We start from the raw sequence: 22154 nt of genomic DNA on the forward strand, positions 1-22154 counted from the left end.
GAGCAGGATTTAAGATTGTTGAGTGGCTGTGTTGCATCTCTTCCAGAGACCATCTGTGCTCCACAAAACAATATAACTGTGCCCCTGCTGATGCCCTCGGTTACCTTGATGGAGCGACAGGTTGTCATTTTTGATGGGATGGACCTGTGGGAAAACACTGACCAAAGCTGTGAAATAATGCTCAAGCATTTAGCCACAGCCCGTTTTATAGCACAAAATGCTGACATGTACAGAATGACTGCGGAAAGGATACTGGAAGGTAGGGCCACTGGCAGGAGTAAAATCTTGCTGCGCGTTTTGCCAATACAGTATTTCTCAGAGTGAACAGAATGTGTGAGGTGCGTTGTTAAAGTAATGAAGAGATACTGCATATTCTCCCAAGAGTCCAGGCTCTTATTAGTAACTGAAATAACAGCTTAGAAAATCGGGTACAGGCTTTTTCTACAGCAATTGGCAAATATGAGAAAAGTTAAAATGTAAATAGGACAAAGGCAAATTTCTGGTCAATCTCCCCCTCTCAACTGGTTAGTCTGAGGGCATGATGCTACAGCTAGTGTGTGCGACTCTGAGCAGCATGCCCTACAGAAGGAAACATACTGTATGAAAAGGAGTATTTCCATGTTAAACCTATGGCTCCATGGCTTCTCATTGCCTTTTGTTAGGTTATCAGCCGATGTACTAGCGATTACATTCTCTCTAAAGAAAATCCTCTAAATTCCTTATGTCTGACTCTCCCTTAGCTGAAGTTTTGTCACTAGCTCATACCCTCCTAACCCATCTTCTGTATGAACTCTTGTTATACAGAACTGTGAATATTTTTGAGGTCTCCACTTAAGTCGACTAGGAATTGCTGCAAGAAATGCATTCTTCTCTCCCTCACAAGGCTGAGATTCTCCTTAATAAAAGTCTCTTCCAGGCCATAGTAGCAGAATACACTCTATAGGCTAGCTCTAGTTAAACAGTCATTTTGTATGCTGTATTTATCCAGTTAGCAGCATGGTGATACAATTGTACTATACGCTTTTTTGCTAAGCACATTTATCTTTTAAGTCAGAGCCATTGTGACCTTTTAAGTAAATATGCACATATTCATCTGCTAAGAAGCTAAGAGGACTCTCAACGTATGTTGATAAGGAGCTGAGGACCATTTACAGCCATTCATATAATCAAAGATCGGTCAAGGTGGCTTAGTACATGGATAGAAGACCTGCAAGGGAAGCAGGTGGTTCACTATGTGGTATTCTACCTTCTGACTCAGGAAGCAAAGACCCAGCATGGTTTTCAGGGATTCTGTACTTCTGGAAGTACCATAAAACTGAAAACCTTGTTATTAAAGACCCCATAGAATTTTTCAAAATAAGTATCCATTAACGATGACCAATATTAATCACACTAAACAGCTGGTGCAGGGAAATTAAAAATATTGATATTATAAAGTTATTGCAGGCAAATATATACTCTCAGAGAGCTCTACATTTTTCAGGAGTTGCCACTATACCATCTCATCTTCATCTAACAGTCTTTATCGATTTTTAAGGCCAGAAGGGACCATTATGATCTCCTAGTCTGACCTTTTATGCAATACCAAGAGCCAAAGTTTTCCTTGGTTCTCAATATATCCTATGCCAATGATCTTTAATTAAACCAGAGTCATCTACGTGTCCCCACAGCATGGCCTATGGAAGTGTTTTTTAGTATTTACCCAGCTTTTTAATATCTCCAAATATTTATTTGGGAGATAAAGCCAATAGTATAAAAAGAACCCAACATTTTAGCATAGATGTACTTTTGGAAAAGTACAATAAACTTAGAACCCACCCCCCATTGCCACGTAAAAGCTGATTTGATATTAGACAAGGTGGGTGAGGTATTATCTTTTATTGGACCAATTTCAAGAGAGACAAGTTTTTGAGCCACTGAGTTCTTCAGGTCATACACAGTTATGCATTTTCTGTTTTCCTCATTTAGGTTTTCAGCCAGATGATGAGATGAGTGAGATCTTCAAGACAGAATTTCAAATGAGATTGTTATGGGGCAGCAAAGGAGCACAAGTTAATCAGAGGGAGAGATACGAGAAATTCAACCAGATTTTAACTGCACTCTCCCGAAAATTAGAACCTCCTCCAGTGAAACAGGTAGAGCAATGAAATATCAAATGGACCTTTAAGATATGATTACTTCAAGTTTGCCATTTAATTTAATTAAAAGAAATTGCCAATTTGTCACTGTACAAGCCTTTAGCATTCACCGGATCTTTAGGACTTGTAAATTGCACAATGCACATTTATGAATTGTTTAAAAACTACTGATTTCTAAATAAATTTATTTATTAATATGTTACCATGTCAATTTAATAATTTCTTGAACAGTCAAATTTAAGATAGTCTGCATAATGTATTCTTGTGATTTACAAAAATGTCTATTGATGTCTACTAGTCATTACTATTGGTGTTTTACTTAATGTTATCAGTAATGAAACAGTGTACTGTAAATAAAAAATGCTAGGTATTTTAGAAAATATCAGTTGTATGATATTCCTTACATGAGTATGAACCTGTACATAGTTGTGAATTAAAATATCTTTATGTGAAATATTATACAGTGGATCATTGTACACTATAATCACAGGAAATAAGGTGATTTTATACTGCCCGGGGAGGGGGCTAGATTGTAGTGGAACTGGTGGGGTAGAAAATTAACTAGTTGATTAGGATACAGTTTGAAATATTCTTTCACCAATGTACACAAAACCCATGAGCTGATACCATTTGTCTCCCAGGAAATTAGTATTTAGAAGTTACTCTGGACTTTGTAATGCACAAGTTACTATTCAAGAGTGTTCTGGTCTGTTGTTCAGGCTCCAATACAAACTATGCCATGTGCGTTGGAAATGGGGGGAGGGAACCCCAAACCAGGGGATGAGAAGAACAAATAGCTAAGCAATCAAGATGTCTTCAACCTCACCATCAGCTAGAGGTTTGCACCTGTATCTCAGGTCTTCTCTAGCAAAAAGGAGGAAACAGAGGTTAGTAAGTAGTAGCTAGATTAATGTATCAATCTTTGCTCTATAGAATTAAGAGGAATTGTATAATCCGATGGCACTCTAAGTGTGGTGGTGTTGGAAGTTCATGTCTTTGAGGAACTAGTCATGGGAATAAGCTCACCTGTAATAAGCCATCAACATTGGATGGTATTTTATGAAATAGTGGAGATTGCAGCCACAGCTGCACCTATGTTGAAAATTTGCTAATGAGTTTTATCAGTTAAAAAAAAGTTAAGAAAAATCTTAGATGAGGCTTTTGAGTAAGCCCTTTCTAAGAGTAATATAACTCTTCCATATTTTATAGCAATATCTATAATGGTCAAATGAAAGCTTCCACAAGAGATACTATCTCTAGTGCTTTAGGATTATTTCAGGAAGTTCAAATAGTAGATAAAAATGACAGTCTAATTTAATTTACTTGGATTTTCATAAGGATCCTTGTAAGAGATTAAGAAAAATAAATAATCACAGTCTCAGTGACAAAGTCATGATGCTGATTAAAATCTCTTACACTGAACTAGAAATGTCTCTGCCCATTGAAGTGTGGAGTTGCTGTTTGGTTATTTCTCAGTGACACAAATCCCTGCTCTCAAGTTAGCTAGGAGATCTTATTACTGTTGCCTGTAGTTAAGTATGCAAATCCCCAAATAATTGGGGGGGGAAGAGGAGGAGTCCACATGGGGACTAAACGTCCATGTATTAATTAGGCAGGAGTCACCCCTGTGCTGCTCCAGAGCCACATTTAATGTAGTTTTGGACCTCGCGCTCTGTGGAGGAGAGGGCCTGGTTGTGACTCCTAGAAGCCCACTACTTGGCACACTAACTTGCTTTCTGAAGCAAGTGGAGACAGTTAATGACCTTTTTGGCATTTTAGAAGTCTGGCTTTTGGTCCTATCATTTAAGGAAACAATGTGATAATGAATTACTGTAGTGTGAGGGAGGCATTAATATGATTATGGTAGATTGTTTAATTGTGGATGGCTAGCTAGAAGAAGTGCATTAATGTCTCAATGAGTGTAAAAACTTGAAAATCCCTCCTGGAGATGGGGAGAAGAAAAACACACACACAGATTTTAATCTGGCCCATCAAATGGCAAACTCATATTTTAATCAGTTGGGAGGGCTTGATATGGCCACATTTAAAAAAAGGTGGAACAAGCTTATGGTCAAGACAGGTTTGATATTGGCACCATAACCTCTGTTTCTTGTGATATGTAACTTTCAAATACAAATTGTTTTATTTATATAACTATAGCCACAATAAACATGTTCAGAGGCTATAGATTATATATATATATTTCAGCAACTCAGAGCCAAAGTCTGCCACTTTTGTTCCTCATGCCACAAATAGGCCTAATGAAGTCACTGCAACTACTTGCCACATAGACCACTCTATGTACGTAAGGGTGATAGAATGTGGCCCTCTAGTAGGGTGACAAGACATCCCGATTTTATCGGGACTGTCTCGATGTTTGCTTGTTTGTCCAGTGTCCCGCCCTACCTTCGGTCAGGACGCGAATTGTCCCGATATTTTGCCTCTGCTCCGGCGCACAGGGGGACCTCGTGCCCCTCCTTCCCCCATTGGATCCCTCCCCAAATCCCCACCCTGCCCCGTCTCTTCCCCGAGCACGCTGCATTCCTCCTCCTCCCCCTTCCCTCCCAGGCTTGCGCTGATTAGCTGGATGGCGGCGCAAGCGCTGGAGGGAGCGGAGGAGGTGGTGAGGACAGGGAAATTGGGAGGTCAAAGCTGCTGTGCGCCTAGGTGAGGGCCCATGACGCAAGGCAGAGTGGGCTATGGGGGCACGGAGGGCCAGCGAGGCGGCAGTGGCAGCAGCCACGTCGCAGGCGCTGGTTCCCCCAGAGACTCAGAAATTCACCCGGGTGCTCAGCAAGCCGGGCATGGCGGCCGAGCGTCACTGAGGGGGTGCTGGGCTCCATGTTCATGGTAAGAGCCCGGCCGGGAAGGGACTGCAGATACTAACCCCCCTCCACCGCCCAGCTCTGGTTGGGCAGCTGCGGGGACAGTGCCCATCTCTTCCTGCACAGGGGGCCAGGGCGCAATCCCGCTGGGGTGAGCGGGAGCCGATCGCCTCCCCTGCCACTAGGGAGCTCTCTCCGCCCGGCCCCGGGGCCTGATGCTGCCGCCGAGCTCCCCACATCAATAGGGCTCCGACGCCCGCGGCGGGAGGGAGCCACCAGGCTGTCACAGCGCGGCGCGCCTCCTGTTGGGCCACGGCTCTCTGGCCCAGGCTGTGTTGTCGGTGCAGCCCGGCGGAGAGCTCCCTGTGTGGATTGGGGGCATGGTGGGGCTCTCCGCTGGCACAGCACTGGGAGTTGCTGCCGCGCTCCCCAGTGCGGCTGCAAACTTCCATCCAGTCACAGCGCGTTTCCGTAGCGCTGTGCGTTGCGTGGAAATCTGTGGGTGTGTCTGAAGAATTGGTACAAAAGGAGGTGCGATGGCACTTTGTGTCCCCTCCTCACCACGGTAACGCGTGTGCGGGGTCGTTCCTCTTTATCTCTTTTCTGAAATCTTCCTAACCCTGGAATTAGACCCAAATGTATCACGGAGGGGTGGGGTGGGGCATGGACCTCCGGCGGCTTTTTTTTTTGCCCCGCCCTCCCACGTCCTGATATTTCACCTGTGTGATCTGGTCACACTACCCTCTAGTAACATATCAGTATAAAAAATGTGATAGATGTACAGGGATGGTTTTGTAACAGAAGACAAAAAGGAAGCTATCTTGACCATGAAAAGTTTTTATTCCATTAAAATATTCTCAACAGAGAACACTATTTTTAAACAAAGCATTTAACATTTAAGAAATCAACATGTGCACAAAAAGGTTAAAAATTACTGGAAAATGTAAGATTAAGACAATTCATGTTCAAAAGTTCAGAATGAGTTAGAACTAGCTGTGCAAGTACAAATTTCCCCCCTATATTTAATAACCCTCATACAGGTTGCACTATCCCTCGTGAAAGCAATTTGCCTCCAAAGGAAGCAAATTCTGCTTTTCGAAAAACAAACAGTAGCATGAAAAGAACAGTTAGTTCTTTACCAGGAAGTGTTACCAGTGACCTGTGAGGCTTCTAGCCAAGGAAACCAAAGGCTTCTTAGCCAAAAAATCAGCTCACATTTCCACCTCTTCTCTAACTTTAAAATAAAAAAGCACTGTTTTTTTTTAAAAAAAAAAAACTACATTATGTAGTTTGTCAGTATTGAGTAATGTCACCTTATATAAATAACCCTGTATACAATATCCAAAAATCTAATAGTCCCCAAATGCAATACACAGCTGTGTAATAGTGGTATACATAAAGGAATACACTTCCACACAAGAAATCACTCAGATTTAGTATTACTGGTAGTACAATTTCTAACAACACTGAATTTTCATTTAAAAAAAAAGAAGGAAGCCAGCACTGCTGTGTCCAAGTATTGCTTCAAACCCTGTGAAAGAGACAATATTATCTCGTTCCCCAAACAGCAAGTGGCTGGGCTTATGAAGCTTTAAATGATACAAATCTCCCTCCCTCTACCTCCCCTATTCTAGTGTTCACCACTGAATCAGATAAGATTTATTTTATTAATAGAATCACAAATGGGAGAAGAGACACCATAAGCAATAGGGGCACTGCAGACAGCTATATTTACACGTATAAACATATCCAAATGTCAATTGTTTACAAGTAAAAGTGCACATAGATCATTACAAAGTATCACTCAAATTTCAACTGGTCCATACAATGAAGCATCACCTAAAAACAGACAACCACTGGAGCCTCAGAACCCCAAATTAAAAAACAATAAAAGAGTTTCCATAAATTTTTTTAGCTGTCTTTAGTTTCAATGCATAAAATTTATGATGCACCATGTATTATGTTAAGGTAAAGCTCTAGAAAACAAACACCTACCCTGGCTACCTCAGCAGCTGCTGCACTTTGGAAAGAGTTACAGGCGGTCATACTGAGCTGAGACTCAAAGCCCTTTGTGGGATACTGTAGTGGTAGGATTGGCAATCAACAGATTTAGGCACTCTCTAGTTTTAAGGCAGCATTTGAATGGCAAGCAGTTTACTTCTGAAAACAGTCATTTGTCTTGTTGTGATGAATCTCTTTGTTGTTATGCCAGGTTTTCAGTGCTCACAATAGGTTACTGAAGTGCTGAAGATGAACCACAGTTCTTGGAGATCCTGTGACTGCATCAGGGGCTAGAGCTGAGATATAGTCTTTTCCCCAAATCAACATAAATACATAAAGGTTTACATCAGTTATAATGCCAAGAAAACTGGAATGTAATGATGGTTGCATTGGAATAGTTATAGCAGCATACATGGACACTGGGATGAAAACTTTAGTGCTGGAAATATTTAAACAAAGTGGTTTTGCTACAAATGCAAAATAAAATAAGAAGCAATGGAGATAATAAAGTGTTATGCAGCGGTGCCTGACAATTCTAGACATGCAGGAGGAGGTTAGGGCGAGCATGGAGGTGGCACTGGCAGATGTGGACAAATGACATGGTTCTGATTGCCAATTAAAATGGGGTAGGAAAAGAAGATAGCTGAGACAGCCAAAATGTAATGCAAACTGATGAATAGTTTGTACGTCTTTTAGGACAATGAGACTGAAGTATTTAAAATCTGGTTGCCTTTCTATTCTGCCATAATGGAGTTCTCTTTTGCTTCAGAAATTTAAGAATTTGTAACATATTATGTATGGAAATGCCAAGAATGTTAGTGAATAAATGTATGTCTGCATGCATTCATGCAACTTGCTTTTCCCTCTTTTTGCTGGGCCTCCCAGCCTAATGCCCTCCCCCAAAAGCAGCTGCATGTAACCTCCTTCAACATCTCGCCCATTTTCTCAGAAACCCGCTTCAGGAACCTGCAGTCCAAGAGGAAAAAGAAAAGAACAGAGTTACTGAAAGCCTCTGGAAAACAGAGAAGCCTTCTCAATTCTAATCAGCCACCTTAAATGGCTATAGAGTAGCCGTTCTATTTAATCCCTGAACAATTAACCATATCTGATGGCAAGCAAAAGCCCTTTCAAGCTTATTCGCAACATACATTCCAGTAAGAACAGCTATTTGTCCTGTAATCAAGTAGTGCAATGTACCTTCCTTTCCTTTATTATTTAAAATTAGGTGAGGAAAATGGTTGTAGATCTAATGTTTGAATTTTAACCTACAAGTGATGAAATGTAAAGCCTCTAGCTATGGTACGAGATCCTTTCACTGGGAATGTAAAACATTTACTAGAACTCAGAAAAAGAGATTAAGAGCTTTTCAAGAATGGAAAGGAACATGGGAATTCAGAAAGACACATTTTATGTTTTAACCATATAGTAACCATCAAAAACATTTCCAAGCTAAAGCAGTATCAAATAGACAATATTCTAGGTTCATAGCCGCTGGCAGGAGAATAAAAGGGTAGGTCCATCATACGGTACTTTATCTTTAATGGACCATCTTGAGTGGATTGTGCTTTTTTACCTTTGAGAACAGGAAAATGTTTTCCTTTTTATGGCGTGAAAGCTGCTAATATATTTACAAAGAAAGGACAATTATGAACACTTTCAGTAACTGAGCTCAGTCAGTTGTAGAGTGGTTTATTTATTTTTTGTTTTAGAGTTTTAAGTATATGGTAGTTAAAGTTGCTGATGCGGGAACAATAGAGCCTAAAGAGGTTTTCAGAAATTGCAATTTGGAACAGAGGTTATTTTCAAGTACATTGTTGTACAGACAGAAAATTTAAAAAATTACTTTTTGAAGCAAGTGAATATTAAAAATGGATTTTAAAATAGTAGTATAAAAACAAGATGACCTGATCAATGGAGCAGATCCAATGATTTATAAAATGAAAACACTAAAGGACCTCAGAAAGATAAATGCAGAAATAAGGCAAATGTTGCAGAGCAATTTAATTAAATTAAGACATTTTCTTACTTTTAGTACTAATATCTCTGGAAAAAAAAAGTCTCTAGCCAAGCTCACATGGTGAACAACAGACCACACAAATGCCTTCAGATATCCTAACACTTTCTATGAAATTGTGTGATTCAGTATTTTCCCTATGGAATGTAGAGTAGTAAGCTGCCAGCTTAGTTGTTATATATAGGTTACTGCACCTTTACTGTTTTTCTCTAGAGTTACATCTATATATGATGTTGGCACATAGCCTTCCTCTCCATTCTGTCTTCGAGCTCTTGTCCATCCATCTCCTTTGTCTTCCTCGATAACATACAAAACCTCCCCTTCTTTCATTGCCAGAGTGCCTTCATTGTGACCTGGGAAAACAGACAAAAAAAGTCTCACAGCTCAGACACAATTTAAAAGTAAGCTTTACATAAACAGGAAGTACTGATAATCTATGGAAGGGAACATAGGCTTGCAGACAAAAATCTGGTCTCATGTTGTAAAGCTGAATATATGCCAGAAGCTGTTTTTCTAATATTTGTGTTACAACAATATAAAAGTACTACTCTGCCAATGAATTAAATTGATCTATGGAATACTTCTCATGACCTTAAATGCAGCTGCTAATATTTAAAAAAAAAAAATAATAATCCATCAGTTTTTTGTTCTGTTTTTTAAAATCAAATAAGCTCAATATACAGAGTTAACCCTACCATCAAAAGGATAAATTGCTTTGCAGTGTCCTATAGCTGGTAAGGGATCATCGTCTTCAAATTCATCATCAAATTCATTATGGTGGGCATGCTGTTGTGGTGGGCCTCGAATTTCCTGGTTTGCGTCATCGGTGTAGCTCCCCTCAGGGCTATAATGCAATGAGTAGAGTAAGGACTCTGTATATTTCTCAAAAACCACCCACACAACTTTAGAAGTTACATTTCCATATCTAAAAAAAAATCTGAACCCTAGTGCAACTCAGAAAAGGCTGTTCAAAGTTGTTCTAGGCTATCAGTGTGAACACATGAGGAAAACAGGTTGTCAATATTTAATTATGGATTAAGTATTAATGCATATTGTTTTCTGAAGGAGCAGAGCTGTTTTTTAAAGGCTTGCACTGAACTCTGCTACTAGAACAGCCCAAATTTAACAACGAAGATACAACAATGGGGATGATCTGACAGAGGTGCGAAATGGGGAAAAAAATCTACCTGAGATGCTTGGGAAATTATAGAAGTCAACAGGGGACATTAATTGAAAGAGTGACCCTTCGGTGATGTCATATACCGTTTTCACCTTGAATTACCTACAACCTGACTAGTCTGTGTATGCATGTGTTTTAATGGAAAATTATTTTACTGAAGTGGCAAGAATGAAAATAAGTAAAACCTAGAACCTTATGGCCAAAAGATGCCATTTGAAGGAAATACATAGTGCATCTGGGAATGTGGGAGAAGGAGAGGTGGGTATCACCCACCCTTAGATGCCAGATGGACATGGTGGGAGTAGCTGTGAAAAATAAAAAAATCTACTGAGAATTCCAGTAAAGCTTCAACGCAGGTATTGTTAAAATAGTGACCTTTCTCTTCCCTGTGTTACAAGATGGTTGATGTCACTGCTGTGCCTTCTGTCTCCTCTTGCTGCTACTTTACCTTCAACTTCAGAGAGCCAGGCCTTATGAGGAAAAAAGTCAGAAAACATCTGGGGTCAATATTACCAGAGAAGTCTCAACTAGCAAAATGTTATATATCACCAAATGTACTATTTCAAATAGACTTAACAGTGTAGAATTTAGGTGCCAATATACATCCAGATATCTGCTAAATACCAAATCATCATGAAAGTTTCCTATTTACTTGGCTTGATGCACAAAGCTATCATCTCAGTTTAATACTCAGTAGTGGTGTTGAGAAAATGGTAAAAACTGACATCTTGAACCATTTAACATGAAACACTTAAAAATAAATTTGTAGAAAATAATTTACATTAAATTACTCAGTGCATATCATCTCAGTCTACCTACATCAACATACTAGGGGGAAGGATGCTCCATGGAAAACTGAATCAGACTAACTTCTTCAAACAGAGAACTTTTCTAGTTCCTATGTTTGTGACTTACAGGGAACATCAGCATATTCCTATTTCAATACACTTGCCAAGAAATAATTTAATAGCTTTTAACCTCATTCTTGTGTATTTCCATTCGAAGACGATCCATGTTGCTCATAGTTTCAGCTAATTTTGGCTGCAAACTGCCTGGATCCCCCATCTGTGGATTCTTCTCATAAACATCTTTCATTTTGATGAGTGCATCCCTGTAGTGAGGTATATGAATGCCCAGGAATTATTACAAGTGGCAATTACATTACAAGATGTTTTGTCTTTAATAGTCCAATAAATACTAAAACAATATTTGTACAGCACCTAGCACAATGGGTTCCTGGTCCATCATTAGGGCTTCTAGGTTCTACAGTAATACAAATAATAACCACCACCATCGTAGACACAAAGAGGATGAATATAAAAACTCTTCTCTTTCCTGATCCAAGAGAAGCTACTGTCTCCCTCCCCGTCCTGTCCCCTCCACTCTCTCAATAAAATAAGGCCCTCATTTCCTTAGCCTCTCCCCAAGGGCAAAGCCCAGTATCCTGTCTTCCCTCCCACTGTGCTTATGCCCCTCCCTCCCCCAAACCTCCCTCTGCAAAGACATACACAGTTCAAATACTGGGTCTTTCCACCCATCTTCAATCTCATTATAATTCACCCTCTGCTACCTGGTTCCTGGCATATGGTCATTTCTTAACGATTAATGCCCAAGTTTTCTAATGTATCCACTAGTTTTAGATGCCCAGTTTGACAGACCTAAGGTCTGATTTTTAGAGTTGTTGAGCATTCACAACTCTAGATACAGTATTTGTAATGTATAATATAAAAACAGATAATCAATTGCTAAAACAACAAAGTTGATAACGATGGAGCACATATACTATAAAGGTGGACAGACCAACAATTGACATACTACTTAGAGCAATTTAACTTTTGAAAACTCTGGTTTATAAAAAGAAACCTAGAAAGAAATGGTCAAAGATAAGGGTGACCAAAAAACAGACTAAGCTGTGAAGGACACACTTACTTTTGGTCTGTTTCTTTCTGTAGTTCTCTGTTGAGTTCATCGATTCTCTGCTGCAGTTTCTTACGTCTTTGTTCTGGCGGCAGATGACTGAAATCTTCTAGTGCAGGACCCTGCAACAAAGATAAATACTATTAAACACTGGAAAATTCTGTCTATAGTTATTTCTACTGACAATCCACACACAAACAGTTTTCTCTGACATGAGGTAGCAGGATGAACCTTCTTAGCAACTATGCTATACACACAGCTATATCAAGCATACACCTAAACCGAGTACGTATGATCTTAGTGTCATAGCCCTTGTTCTTCACTCTGTCCCCTTCCTACTGTTTTGTTCTGTCACATCATGTGACAAGTTTGATTATAGGCATTTAGAAAGACATGATCTCTCTCTCAACGTATACCCTGAAGTGCCTAGCGCACTTCTGGGCATGGTCAAAAAAAATAATCTAACAAGGAGTCTTAATAAAATCGTTATTGGATACATATCACAAGAGTGATACATGAATGAGGAATAAACTGACTTAGAATACACACTAGCAGAAAATAAATCAAAATTAATAACCATCTCAGCTAAGCTGTGAGGAAATTTAGACTTAGTTTCTTTGTTTCATAGTATAGACCAGGGATCGGCCACCTTTGGCACGCGGCCCATGAGGGAAATCCGCTGGTGGGCTCGGACGGTTTGTTTACCTGCAGCATCCGCAGGTTTGGCCGATTGCAGCTCCCACTGGCCGCGGTTCGCTGTTCCAGGACAATGGGGGCTGCAAGAAGCAGTGTGGACCAAGAGATGTGCTGGCCGCTGCTTCCTGCAGCCCCCATTGGCCTGGAACGGCAAACCGCAGCCAGTGGGGGCTGCGATCGACCGAACCTGCGGACGCTGCAGGTAAACAAACCGTCCCGGCCTGCCAGTGGATTTCCCTGACGGGCCGTGTGCCAAAGGTTGCCGATCCCTGGTATAGACCATGCAAATTAATTTGCCAATCGCAGATCTGGCAAATGTGCAAGTCAGCAAAATTTGCAACCCTAAGTACTTTTAATGTACAGTAATGCCAGTTCAAAGTATTCTTCATAATATTACAACAATCACTTAATGAACAGGAGCAATATTAGAATCAAACCAAAAAACATTTTTTCATACTGTCTAAATTCTATCAACTTTGGTGAACTACACCCCATCATCAGTATTTCCACAATTATCTTAATATATACTTCTGTAAAATAACGTTTAGTTGCTTTGCAGATACAACCATGCCTACAGCCTAATACTGGTCTCATTGAAGTCAACAGAAATGCTAATAGTTTCTTCAATAGCTGCGGCGTTAGGTCCATAATAAATAATTTATGGATCTATAAACAACTGCACAGAAAAGCTGAACCATAGGTCCTCCTAGTCCAGCCCTTGCAATCAAAGCCAATTTAGTAAGTTAACATATAGCATGAAAACTGAAATCCAGAAAGCAATAGGTGTATATGGCAATCTGCCTAGAATGGCTGTTTTCCACTTTACGTGGATACTGCCAAAAGAAAAGAATACAATCATGGTATTCATCCCAAATCCCTTACTGATATATTTCCCTTTAAGAATTTGGTCAATAATGCCTGAAAGCATACTTGAGAAGAAATATTAACTACAGTTAGTAAATCGTATCTCAATCATGAATTTTTACATAAAATTATGAAACCTCTAAGTCCTCTTCTATGCCCTGCTTTATTTACTATCAACATCAGCTAAGTGAGAGTGAAATGGAGTTTATACAACATCAAAACTGTGGATTACAGAAACTACCCTGAATCAAAGCTACAGAAGCATTGTCAACTTGTTCATTCTATTCCCAAAAATAGTATGTTGGGGGGGGGGGGGGAGGGAGGACAGCTTATTGCTCAAACATTGAAGGTTCTTGAAATTTTGCATAAAAACTAACTTCAAATGCTCAAATCCTTTTACCAAATAAATTACAGAAAATATGGATTATGGGCACTATGAGTTTCCTCGCCTCAGTATATTGCAGGTATAAGCCCCTATATGTCCTCTCAATTAAGTGTGTGGGGGTATTTATACATATGAATTTTAAGAGGCTGTTGCCAAAAGCCCACACCTCAGCAACAGATATGCATGTCAGAGAGAGAGAGAGGGGAAGAAAGAAAATGCATTTGGGGAGAGGAGAAAAAAAAAGTTCAAGCCTTAGGGTTAATAATACCAATTGATAAAAATGCTGCCTTCTTCATGTGCTAGTTATTTAGAAGGTTGTTTGTTTTAAACACTGAATAAGAATCTGGCATTAAAGGCAATCTGAAAAGGGGAGAATTTAACAAGCAGTGCATTTCTCCCACCGGTCAGGATTTTGAGTTAAATGGGCATTCATTGACCCAACACCAACCCACACCAAGTTTTAAACAATGTGTCTAAAAATTTCTTCCCTTCTCAACTGCATGGTTTTCAGTCCCTTGTCACTTGTGATATCATCATTCCACTACTACTTCAATCATCCAGTACAACCAGGAAAATCACGATCTGATATTTCTAATGTAAAAAACACAGCCACCACCATATTGCTTTCTTTACGCATCATAAAGAAACAAGAAAGGACAAACTTTCCTCCTGCCTCTCTCACCCACCCCCGGCCGCCTTTTTACATCAGTGGTACCTTATAGTAAAATTAGAAGAACAGGACTCTTATTGTGAATATCATTGATTCACTCCAGGAAACTAAATGCCAATAGGTGTGTGTTGGAATTTTTCATCCAAATTGAGAGCTTGGCAGTACAAGTGGAAAGAGGTATATTTTTCCTTCAACCACTAAAAATTAAGTTCAAAAGACCCTTTATTATTCTTATTCATGTTTCCTTCTTTATACAACTTCCACAATCTTTTCATATAACTATTCTGCAGAGTTTTAACAGCTTTTCTATCAATCCCTGATAAATCATGAAATATATTTTCATTATGACCAACACATGAAATCTGTCCACCTTCACTCTAAGTTATAGATAAGTTGCATCCAGATCACAGGTCCAATTAGCTCACACTGAACATGGATGATTAAAAAGAAAGACCATGTATACAAGGTGAAAAATCTGAAAATGTATTTCAGCACCTGATTCAAAGCAATTATGATATGGAAACAATTTTAAAATATTACTTTCATGCTATTTTATCAGAAGTACAGCAGACAGATCAGCACACAGGCTTACCATCTTCACCGACCACTGAACAGTTCATTTGAAAACAGAAAGAAACGGGAAATTATTCACATGCAATCATCATTTAGGAAGTGAAGGTTTATTCCTAAAAATATATCTTTAAAATATTTAAAGTAAAATTTTACAAACTCAAAATTAAATGATGCACTTCACTATCAGCACAAAAACAGCAAAATACAAGTTTGAAGTGCACTTATACTGAGAGAATTATTGGCAATTAAAGCTTACATTGAATGATAATGGGTAGTTTACCTTGTGGAATTACAATGCATGGCTTCATTTAACGACTTATTTATTTTAGTATTTATAATATATATTTAGAAAAAAACAAAATATAAAGCAAACACTGCACAAAGCAGAAGAATTTTTGATGATGATGACGATGATGGGCTGGTCTACCATATACAAAAATTTGGTAAATCATGACTAGGAATACACTGCATCACTTCAAAATTGTTAATATCCCAACAGAACAAAAATAAAGAGGTTTCCCGTGGAAGGCACAAAATCCCTTCTCTGCCATTTCAAGCTTAAAAGTTTAATTTTACATTTTAAACTGTTCAATTGATCATTGCGCTATACTCAAAAATATTAAAATCTATAGACAAACTGGTGAGAAAAAACAGGACTTTCTCCTGGGACAAAGCAATATCTTATGACAGACAAGACTGGTACAGCTCCATATCCCAGGGGCGTGCCATACACTCAGAGTGATCCTACCAAACTTGTCAAGCTTCTCAAGCAGAGCGCCATGAAGGGGTTAGAAAGGACCCTTTCATCAATAAAAAGAATAGGATTACTTGTGGAACTTTAGAGACTAACAAATTTATTTGAGCATAAGTTTTCGTGGGCTAAAACCCACTTCATCGGATGCATGCAGTGGAAAATACAAGTGGGTTTTAGCCCACGAAAGCTTATGCTCAAATAAATTTGTTAGTCTCTAAAGTGCCACAAGTACTCCTGTTCTTTTTGCAGATTCAGACTAACACGGCTGCTACTCTGAAGCCTTTCATCAATGTATCAATGGTTCATATTCACCACATCAGTTGTGACCAAATGGTATTACTGTCTGACTGCTGACGAGTGGCATACATGAAAGGTTAGAGGTTTCATTTAAGCAACTTTCTAACAAGTTTCTACCTAAAAATCCAAGTTTCTACCTTTTCCACCTAAAAATCCACCTCTATTAATAACACACTGGCTAGCAAGCTCAGTAAATTCTAATAATGTAACAGGGACATAGACTGAACGACTCTGCTTTCTAGAGGTAATCTCCCCAGACATGCACTGAGGAGAACTGGCAGAGAAGCATGGGTGAGGCTTGCACTTCCATTGCTTATGATAGGCCTGTTTTAAGGCTGGGATTTCTGTTCAAACTGCTATGAAGCCAGCACCTTTCACAGCATTAAACTCTTTGACAATTACAAATTGGAAGTAGAATAAATAATAATGCATTTTAACAAATAAGTGACAAAAACTACCCATTATCTGATGTGTCTGGTTTGCAGAATCACTTTCCCTTGATTTATAGCATGGAATGACATTTGGGTTTCTCCTTCACATTAAATAAACAACATAGCTGCATTTCTGCTCATTTCAGATTGGCCATGGTAACAGTGAACAAAGAAAACCCCTACAGTTTGAATTTGTTTTCTGTTACACACAGTTGCTGACGGGGAGTTTTGATGATTCATGAAGCACAGAGTAATGAGAGCAGTTTCCTGTTTATGGCCTTGTTCAAATATTCCTTGAGTGAAATCCTGGACAGGGCAATTAAACAAAATATCCAACATACTCAGCTTCTGTGCATATTATTTGCCAATTTACTGGTGAATTTAAATTAAAAAACAAAGCAAATTAAAATGACATTTGATAGCAGAGAATGTCAATACCATTGAGAAAATGTTTTACAGCAATAAAAGAGTGGAAATCACAGTTGTGTGTGTTAAATAGTGACAATGTACAATATCTTAAATATTTTTATATATTTTGATGGAAAACATATACAATATTAAATTGCCATATGACAGGAAATTTTTTACAACTATGGTAAAATGTTCAGCTTGGAAAAGGATGTATCAGTTCCCTTGACATTGGTTAAAGTAGTATTTTAAAGTTCTTGCATGATATTGCAAAAAATTTTTAAATGAAACAAACAATTATATTTGCTGCCCTGAAGGTTTACAAGAGAGAATAATGTTTGGTATTGTGGGACTTCCACTGAGCTGAGCTCAGATCTGTAGAAGCTTGAATGATCCTTGTAAATTTTAAATAATGCCATATTTGATCACATTCGCTAACCTTTCTGTTTTGCATTGTGATCAGTGCGTTTTAAAATAAAAAACTTCTTTTAAGATGCACTTCATTTTCTGTTCATGCCGTAAAATTGCCACTAGATGATTTTTACATGTAATAAAATGGCCTACTTGGTTAAAACCCCTATCAGGCCTTGCTTCCTGAGTCAGTAGCAGGCACGTTCAGTAATCAGGAGAAAGCGCAAAAGATTAGTGTTATTTCAACAACCTCCCATACCTCATTAATGAACAGCATTGAAGGAGTTTCCTTATACTCTCCTGACCAAAGCAAGTTTTGATCAATTGACACAGAAGGAGAGAAAGGGGAAATCTGTCCTTCATAAAGATCTTAGATGTCCACAAGAGTCTTCTGCAACCTACGCTCCTGTATATAAGGGGTGGTATACAGAGTAACTTGAGGGCCTGGAGTAACCAGGCACTAGATAAGGTAAATTAAAGAATGTAAATTTAAAATAATCTGAAATGTAATCAATTGACAGCCAGGGCTCCTCTAATCATTAACTGGAATGTCATATGACGTTGGACTTTGATCTCCATTCTAGAGCAACAGAATCCGCCATGGTTGTATGAAACAGTATGAAACAGAGGGTTTATTTAATTTTCAATATCAGAAAAATAATTATATAAATCCAACCAAATATATCTAAATTTCTGATTATGGGGATCAACAAATGCTATAAATTTTACATAAACAAGGCAGACTATGTTTCACTGACATAATGGGATAATGCCAGTTCATTTTTCACTAGTACAATATATGTTTCTAGGAAACCATTTCAACTTTTAAATTTTATTGTCAACGGAACAAATTCTATTTGCTGAATATGTTATTATAAATTAGTAAATGCATTCCCCTAATAAATCTCAGAAAGTGACATTTAGTAGTAATTTATAATTGATGGAAGGTATTTTACAAAAAAAAATCCTTTAGGAAGCCAAAGCAATTTAAATATCAATGTTCGTTACATTAAAAAAATTCTAATCCATTATAAGAAACGAATGATGCTTTAACGTGTTAAAAACTGCACACTTTCGCATTTAACCTACAACGAGAGATGGGTTTTCCCCTTTTAATTCAGTTTCTCAGAAATCAACTTCTACTATTTTAGCAAGACATCAGCAAATAAGACATGTCAATTTCTTTAGTGATGACTATACACCCAATGATAAATTACTGCAAAAATGCATTACATGATGGAGGTAAGACATTTGTGAATGTGCACAACAACAAAAAAAGATTTCAAACACATACTCAGCACCCTCTTTATAACACTTTCCTTTTGGAGTCAAACATTTTTAATGTTATAAAAAGTTGTTAAAATGAAGGTAACTATTATGTAATAGAGAGCAAAGTACCCTAAAAGTGACCTTTGATCAGAGTGTTATACCAGAGTGAGCCTTATAATGAGGGTGGAGGGTATCAGAAAAGCCACACCACAAACACACTTCATAGCCCATCATGCATTTTCAACTGCTTATCAAACTTACCCCTCTTTTGAGGCTTCTGAAAGAAGGAATTCTGGGCTTCCCTGTTTTTATGTCACTCATGCAATAATGCACTGGTTCAATGGAGAATATGGGATACTGGGACCCATTAGGAGTAGTGGATGTGTATAAACTAGTAGGGGTAAGGGGTGGGGACTGTGGCTAATATGGAAATAAAGAAAGGAATAAATAAGCCAAATGTTCAAAGTAATTTTAAAATGAAAATTCTGTCTTTCAGTAACAAAATTTCCATCCAACACAAAAACGGTTCATAGCATGTTTTACTAGAAGATTTACCACCATAACTGTATCAACTTTAAAATAGCTTGCAGAGCAAAGATAGTCATTTTTCTAAACGGTTTTATTCAGAATTAGTCTTTTGATTAAAGTTGGTGCAGATAAAGGATACAAGTTTAAGAATACTTTCCACCCAATTTCCGAGATCCTAGCAATACCCAAGTACCTGAGATAGTCTCCTTCCTTTATACTTCCCAATAGCATCTTCAGTATTCCCTAACCCTTGTTACTATCCTTCTGGACTCCTGCTCTTCCTCACCCTGCACTGCTCCTCCTTCTCTGTAAGGTTTTTTCCATTATATGTGATAAGCTAAACCCAGAATTACCATTATGATGTCCCTAAACAAGTCAGTCACAGAAAGACAAATTTGTAATCCCAGCTGTGGGGAACTACTGAAGTAGGTAAGGTAGATTCACTGCCTTTGGACTTTAACATTAGGTGTATGGCTTTCCTTGCCATTATAGCTTCTTTAATGTCCTCATTCTTCCTTCACTTTTGTTTTAAATCACCCACCTCTAACCTTTTCGCCTCCTCCCTACTCCTTTTCCAATCTGCTTTTCCCTCACCTGCTATACACCTCTCCTCCATCTTCTATAGTTCTTTCCCCTTTCAAAAAACTACTTTCGCAGCTGAATTTACCATCTACAAAGAGGTCGAGTATCTTGAAATGCAAATTAAGACCCACCAGATTCACAGATACATCGAGTCACAAAGGCTACCCTGAACATCCAGCTAGTTTGCCAACCAGAATTTTTTAAACTCAATTTAAAAAAATCCAGTTTCTGTTATAAATTGTTTAAATAATGCTCTGATTTTTTTAAAAATACTTCTTAAAAAAAAAGTATGCTCCTTTGTTACTGTTTCCCCCCCCAGAAAGTGAGAAACACTGACATAAGCTTCCATTCTGCAATGCACGTAACCATTACATATGACTAACTTTATGCATGATTTGGTCCACTCTGTTCAGCAGCACTACTCAATGTGTAAGTATTTGCAGAATTGTAGCATGACTCTACAAAGGAAACTGTGACAATATACAAAGTGCTATCAAATGTACAAAGTAAAACTGGGGAAGAGAGAGAATTTTTTTCCCTGATACCTTCTTTCAACTACAGTCATCTTAGGTGTTAACTGTAACTAAAGTAAGGACAAAAGGACAGGTCCTCAGCAGGTGTAAATCAGCACAGCTTCATTACTTCAATGGCACTAGCCAATTTACACCAGATGAGACCATGGCTAAAATTTTCAGGCAGAAGTATGATTTTCAAATTGATGGTGTCCTTTAATTTAAATTCAGTCCTAATCTTGTGTGTAGCCCTCTAGACAAATACTAGTAAAATATGTTAGCATGATAAAGTGATATATTACAGTTAATAATTACAGTGGATGAAAAGTAAATAACCCAGGTTTTCATTGCTACCATACAGGAGCAATTAGAAAATGTGCTATGAGGAGGATGCAGGAATTAGATATTCTATCTCTCCCCTTAGAGAAGACTTGTGTATCTGGAATATTATCTGCAAAAACATAAATCCCAACTGGAAAGAAGTCTGGAGAGTAGTTCTTTCGTCATAATAAAGCTTTTCTATTTCACTAAGTTGCTACTGACTAGCAGCATTGAAAGTCCTCATTAAAATTTGTGGGAATAATTAAATGATTTGTTTATACGCTCTAATATGGAACAAGTAAAAAAGATCTAAAATATATGTAATTTAATCTTTGTATGTTCAATTACTTATTTAAATAGCCAACACCAGTATTAGTGGCCCCTTTTGTTGGTCCATGAAGGCATCTTTCACAGAAAGTGTCAATTAAACCTACATGCACAGAAGTAAGAGAGGAGTAACATCTCTGTTCTAACATTTTTATCAAAAGTAGGTTTATAACTATTAATTCTTTTATTTGTTTAGTCTTAAGCTTTCCCTTTGGCACCTGCCCATATGAAACTCTGAAAAATTAGATGTTTTACTATATGACCAAATATTTCATGTTTTCAAACAGAAAGCATTTTTATGAAAATATTATCACAAACTTTCAAAACCAGCAACAAATAGTAGAATCCATTTGGTACCTCTACCTGCAAAGTAAAGGGGAAAGCATGTAATTTAATTTTCTTTTGTGAGTCACCTTTAAAAGAAGTAATTCCTTCTACGACAAACTACAAATCCTGAGCACATTTTCATTTGGGAATAGTAACTTCACAATTCTTACCTTTGGCTTCTTTCCAAAAAGCCACAGCTTGCCCTTAGCCTTGCCCACAGTGGTTTTTGAATCAATCTTCATTCCTTCCTGCTTTGGTGTACTGATGGTTCCATCAGAGACAGTCCTGTAAATATGCTGACTATAATCTTCAAATGGGAAGTCTCCAGGAGGTTCAAACCCAGACTTGAAGGAGTCTATCACTATTTGAGAATCCTGTATATAAGCAACATTAGTGAGCTTAAAAAAAAATCTGCACATATGAATCTTACTGCACTGCCTTGCTATAAACATGCTCACCTAAGACAACAGAAGCAATATGGACTGCATAAAAGATAATTCCAGACATGAATAGTCTTTCTAAATGAATAATTACATTTACAAATACAGTCTTCCTGTTAGCACTTGTACTATCACGTAAACCAGGTTTCCAACCTGTGGTTTGCAGACCCCCTGGGAGTGCAAGGACTATGTCAAAGATTTCCAAAGGGATCCGCAACTCCATTCAAAATTTTTTAGGGGTCCAGAAATGAAAAAAGGTTGAAAATCACTGATCTAATCTATTC

General features: G+C 38.2%; 2 protein-coding genes across 7 annotated transcripts in view; one reads left to right on the forward strand and one right to left on the reverse strand.

Moving 5' to 3' along the window:
- The window catches only part of BCAR3 (BCAR3 adaptor protein, NSP family member), a 114483-nt gene extending 111884 nt beyond the window's left edge, over positions 1 to 2599 (forward strand). For 2 of the 3 annotated variants that reach the window (XM_054036425.1, XM_054036427.1), the window contains 2 exons: positions 47 to 259; positions 1969 to 2599. In XM_054036425.1, coding sequence (XP_053892400.1) covers positions 47 to 259; positions 1969 to 2147 — 392 coding nt within the window. In that variant the 3' untranslated portion in view covers positions 2148 to 2599. The remainder of the gene's footprint in view (positions 1 to 46; positions 260 to 1968) is intronic. The other variant, XM_054036426.1, reaches the window with a different exon arrangement.
- A 3632-nt stretch (positions 2600 to 6231) lies between these two features.
- The window catches only part of FNBP1L (formin binding protein 1 like), a 93651-nt gene continuing 77728 nt past the window's right edge, over positions 6232 to 22154 (reverse strand). For 2 of the 4 annotated variants that reach the window (XM_054037000.1, XM_054036998.1), the window contains exons 9-16: positions 21601 to 21804; positions 19095 to 19253; positions 15283 to 15297; positions 12088 to 12197; positions 11137 to 11269; positions 10534 to 10628; positions 9674 to 9822; positions 6232 to 9331 (exon numbers count right to left, since the gene is read on the reverse strand). In XM_054037000.1, the coding sequence (XP_053892975.1) occupies positions 9153 to 9331; positions 9674 to 9822; positions 10534 to 10628; positions 11137 to 11269; positions 12088 to 12197; positions 15283 to 15297; positions 19095 to 19253; positions 21601 to 21804 (1044 nt within the window). In that variant the 3' untranslated portion in view covers positions 6232 to 9152. The remainder of the gene's footprint in view (positions 9332 to 9673; positions 9823 to 10533; positions 10629 to 11136; positions 11270 to 12087; positions 12198 to 15282; positions 15298 to 19094; positions 19254 to 21600; positions 21805 to 22154) is intronic. The other 2 variants (XM_054036999.1, XM_054037002.1) reach the window with 2 other exon arrangements.

The sequence above is a fragment of the Malaclemys terrapin genome, chromosome 8 (assembly GCF_027887155.1).
Source record: "Malaclemys terrapin pileata isolate rMalTer1 chromosome 8, rMalTer1.hap1, whole genome shotgun sequence".
Lineage (NCBI taxonomy): Eukaryota > Metazoa > Chordata > Testudines > Emydidae > Malaclemys > Malaclemys terrapin.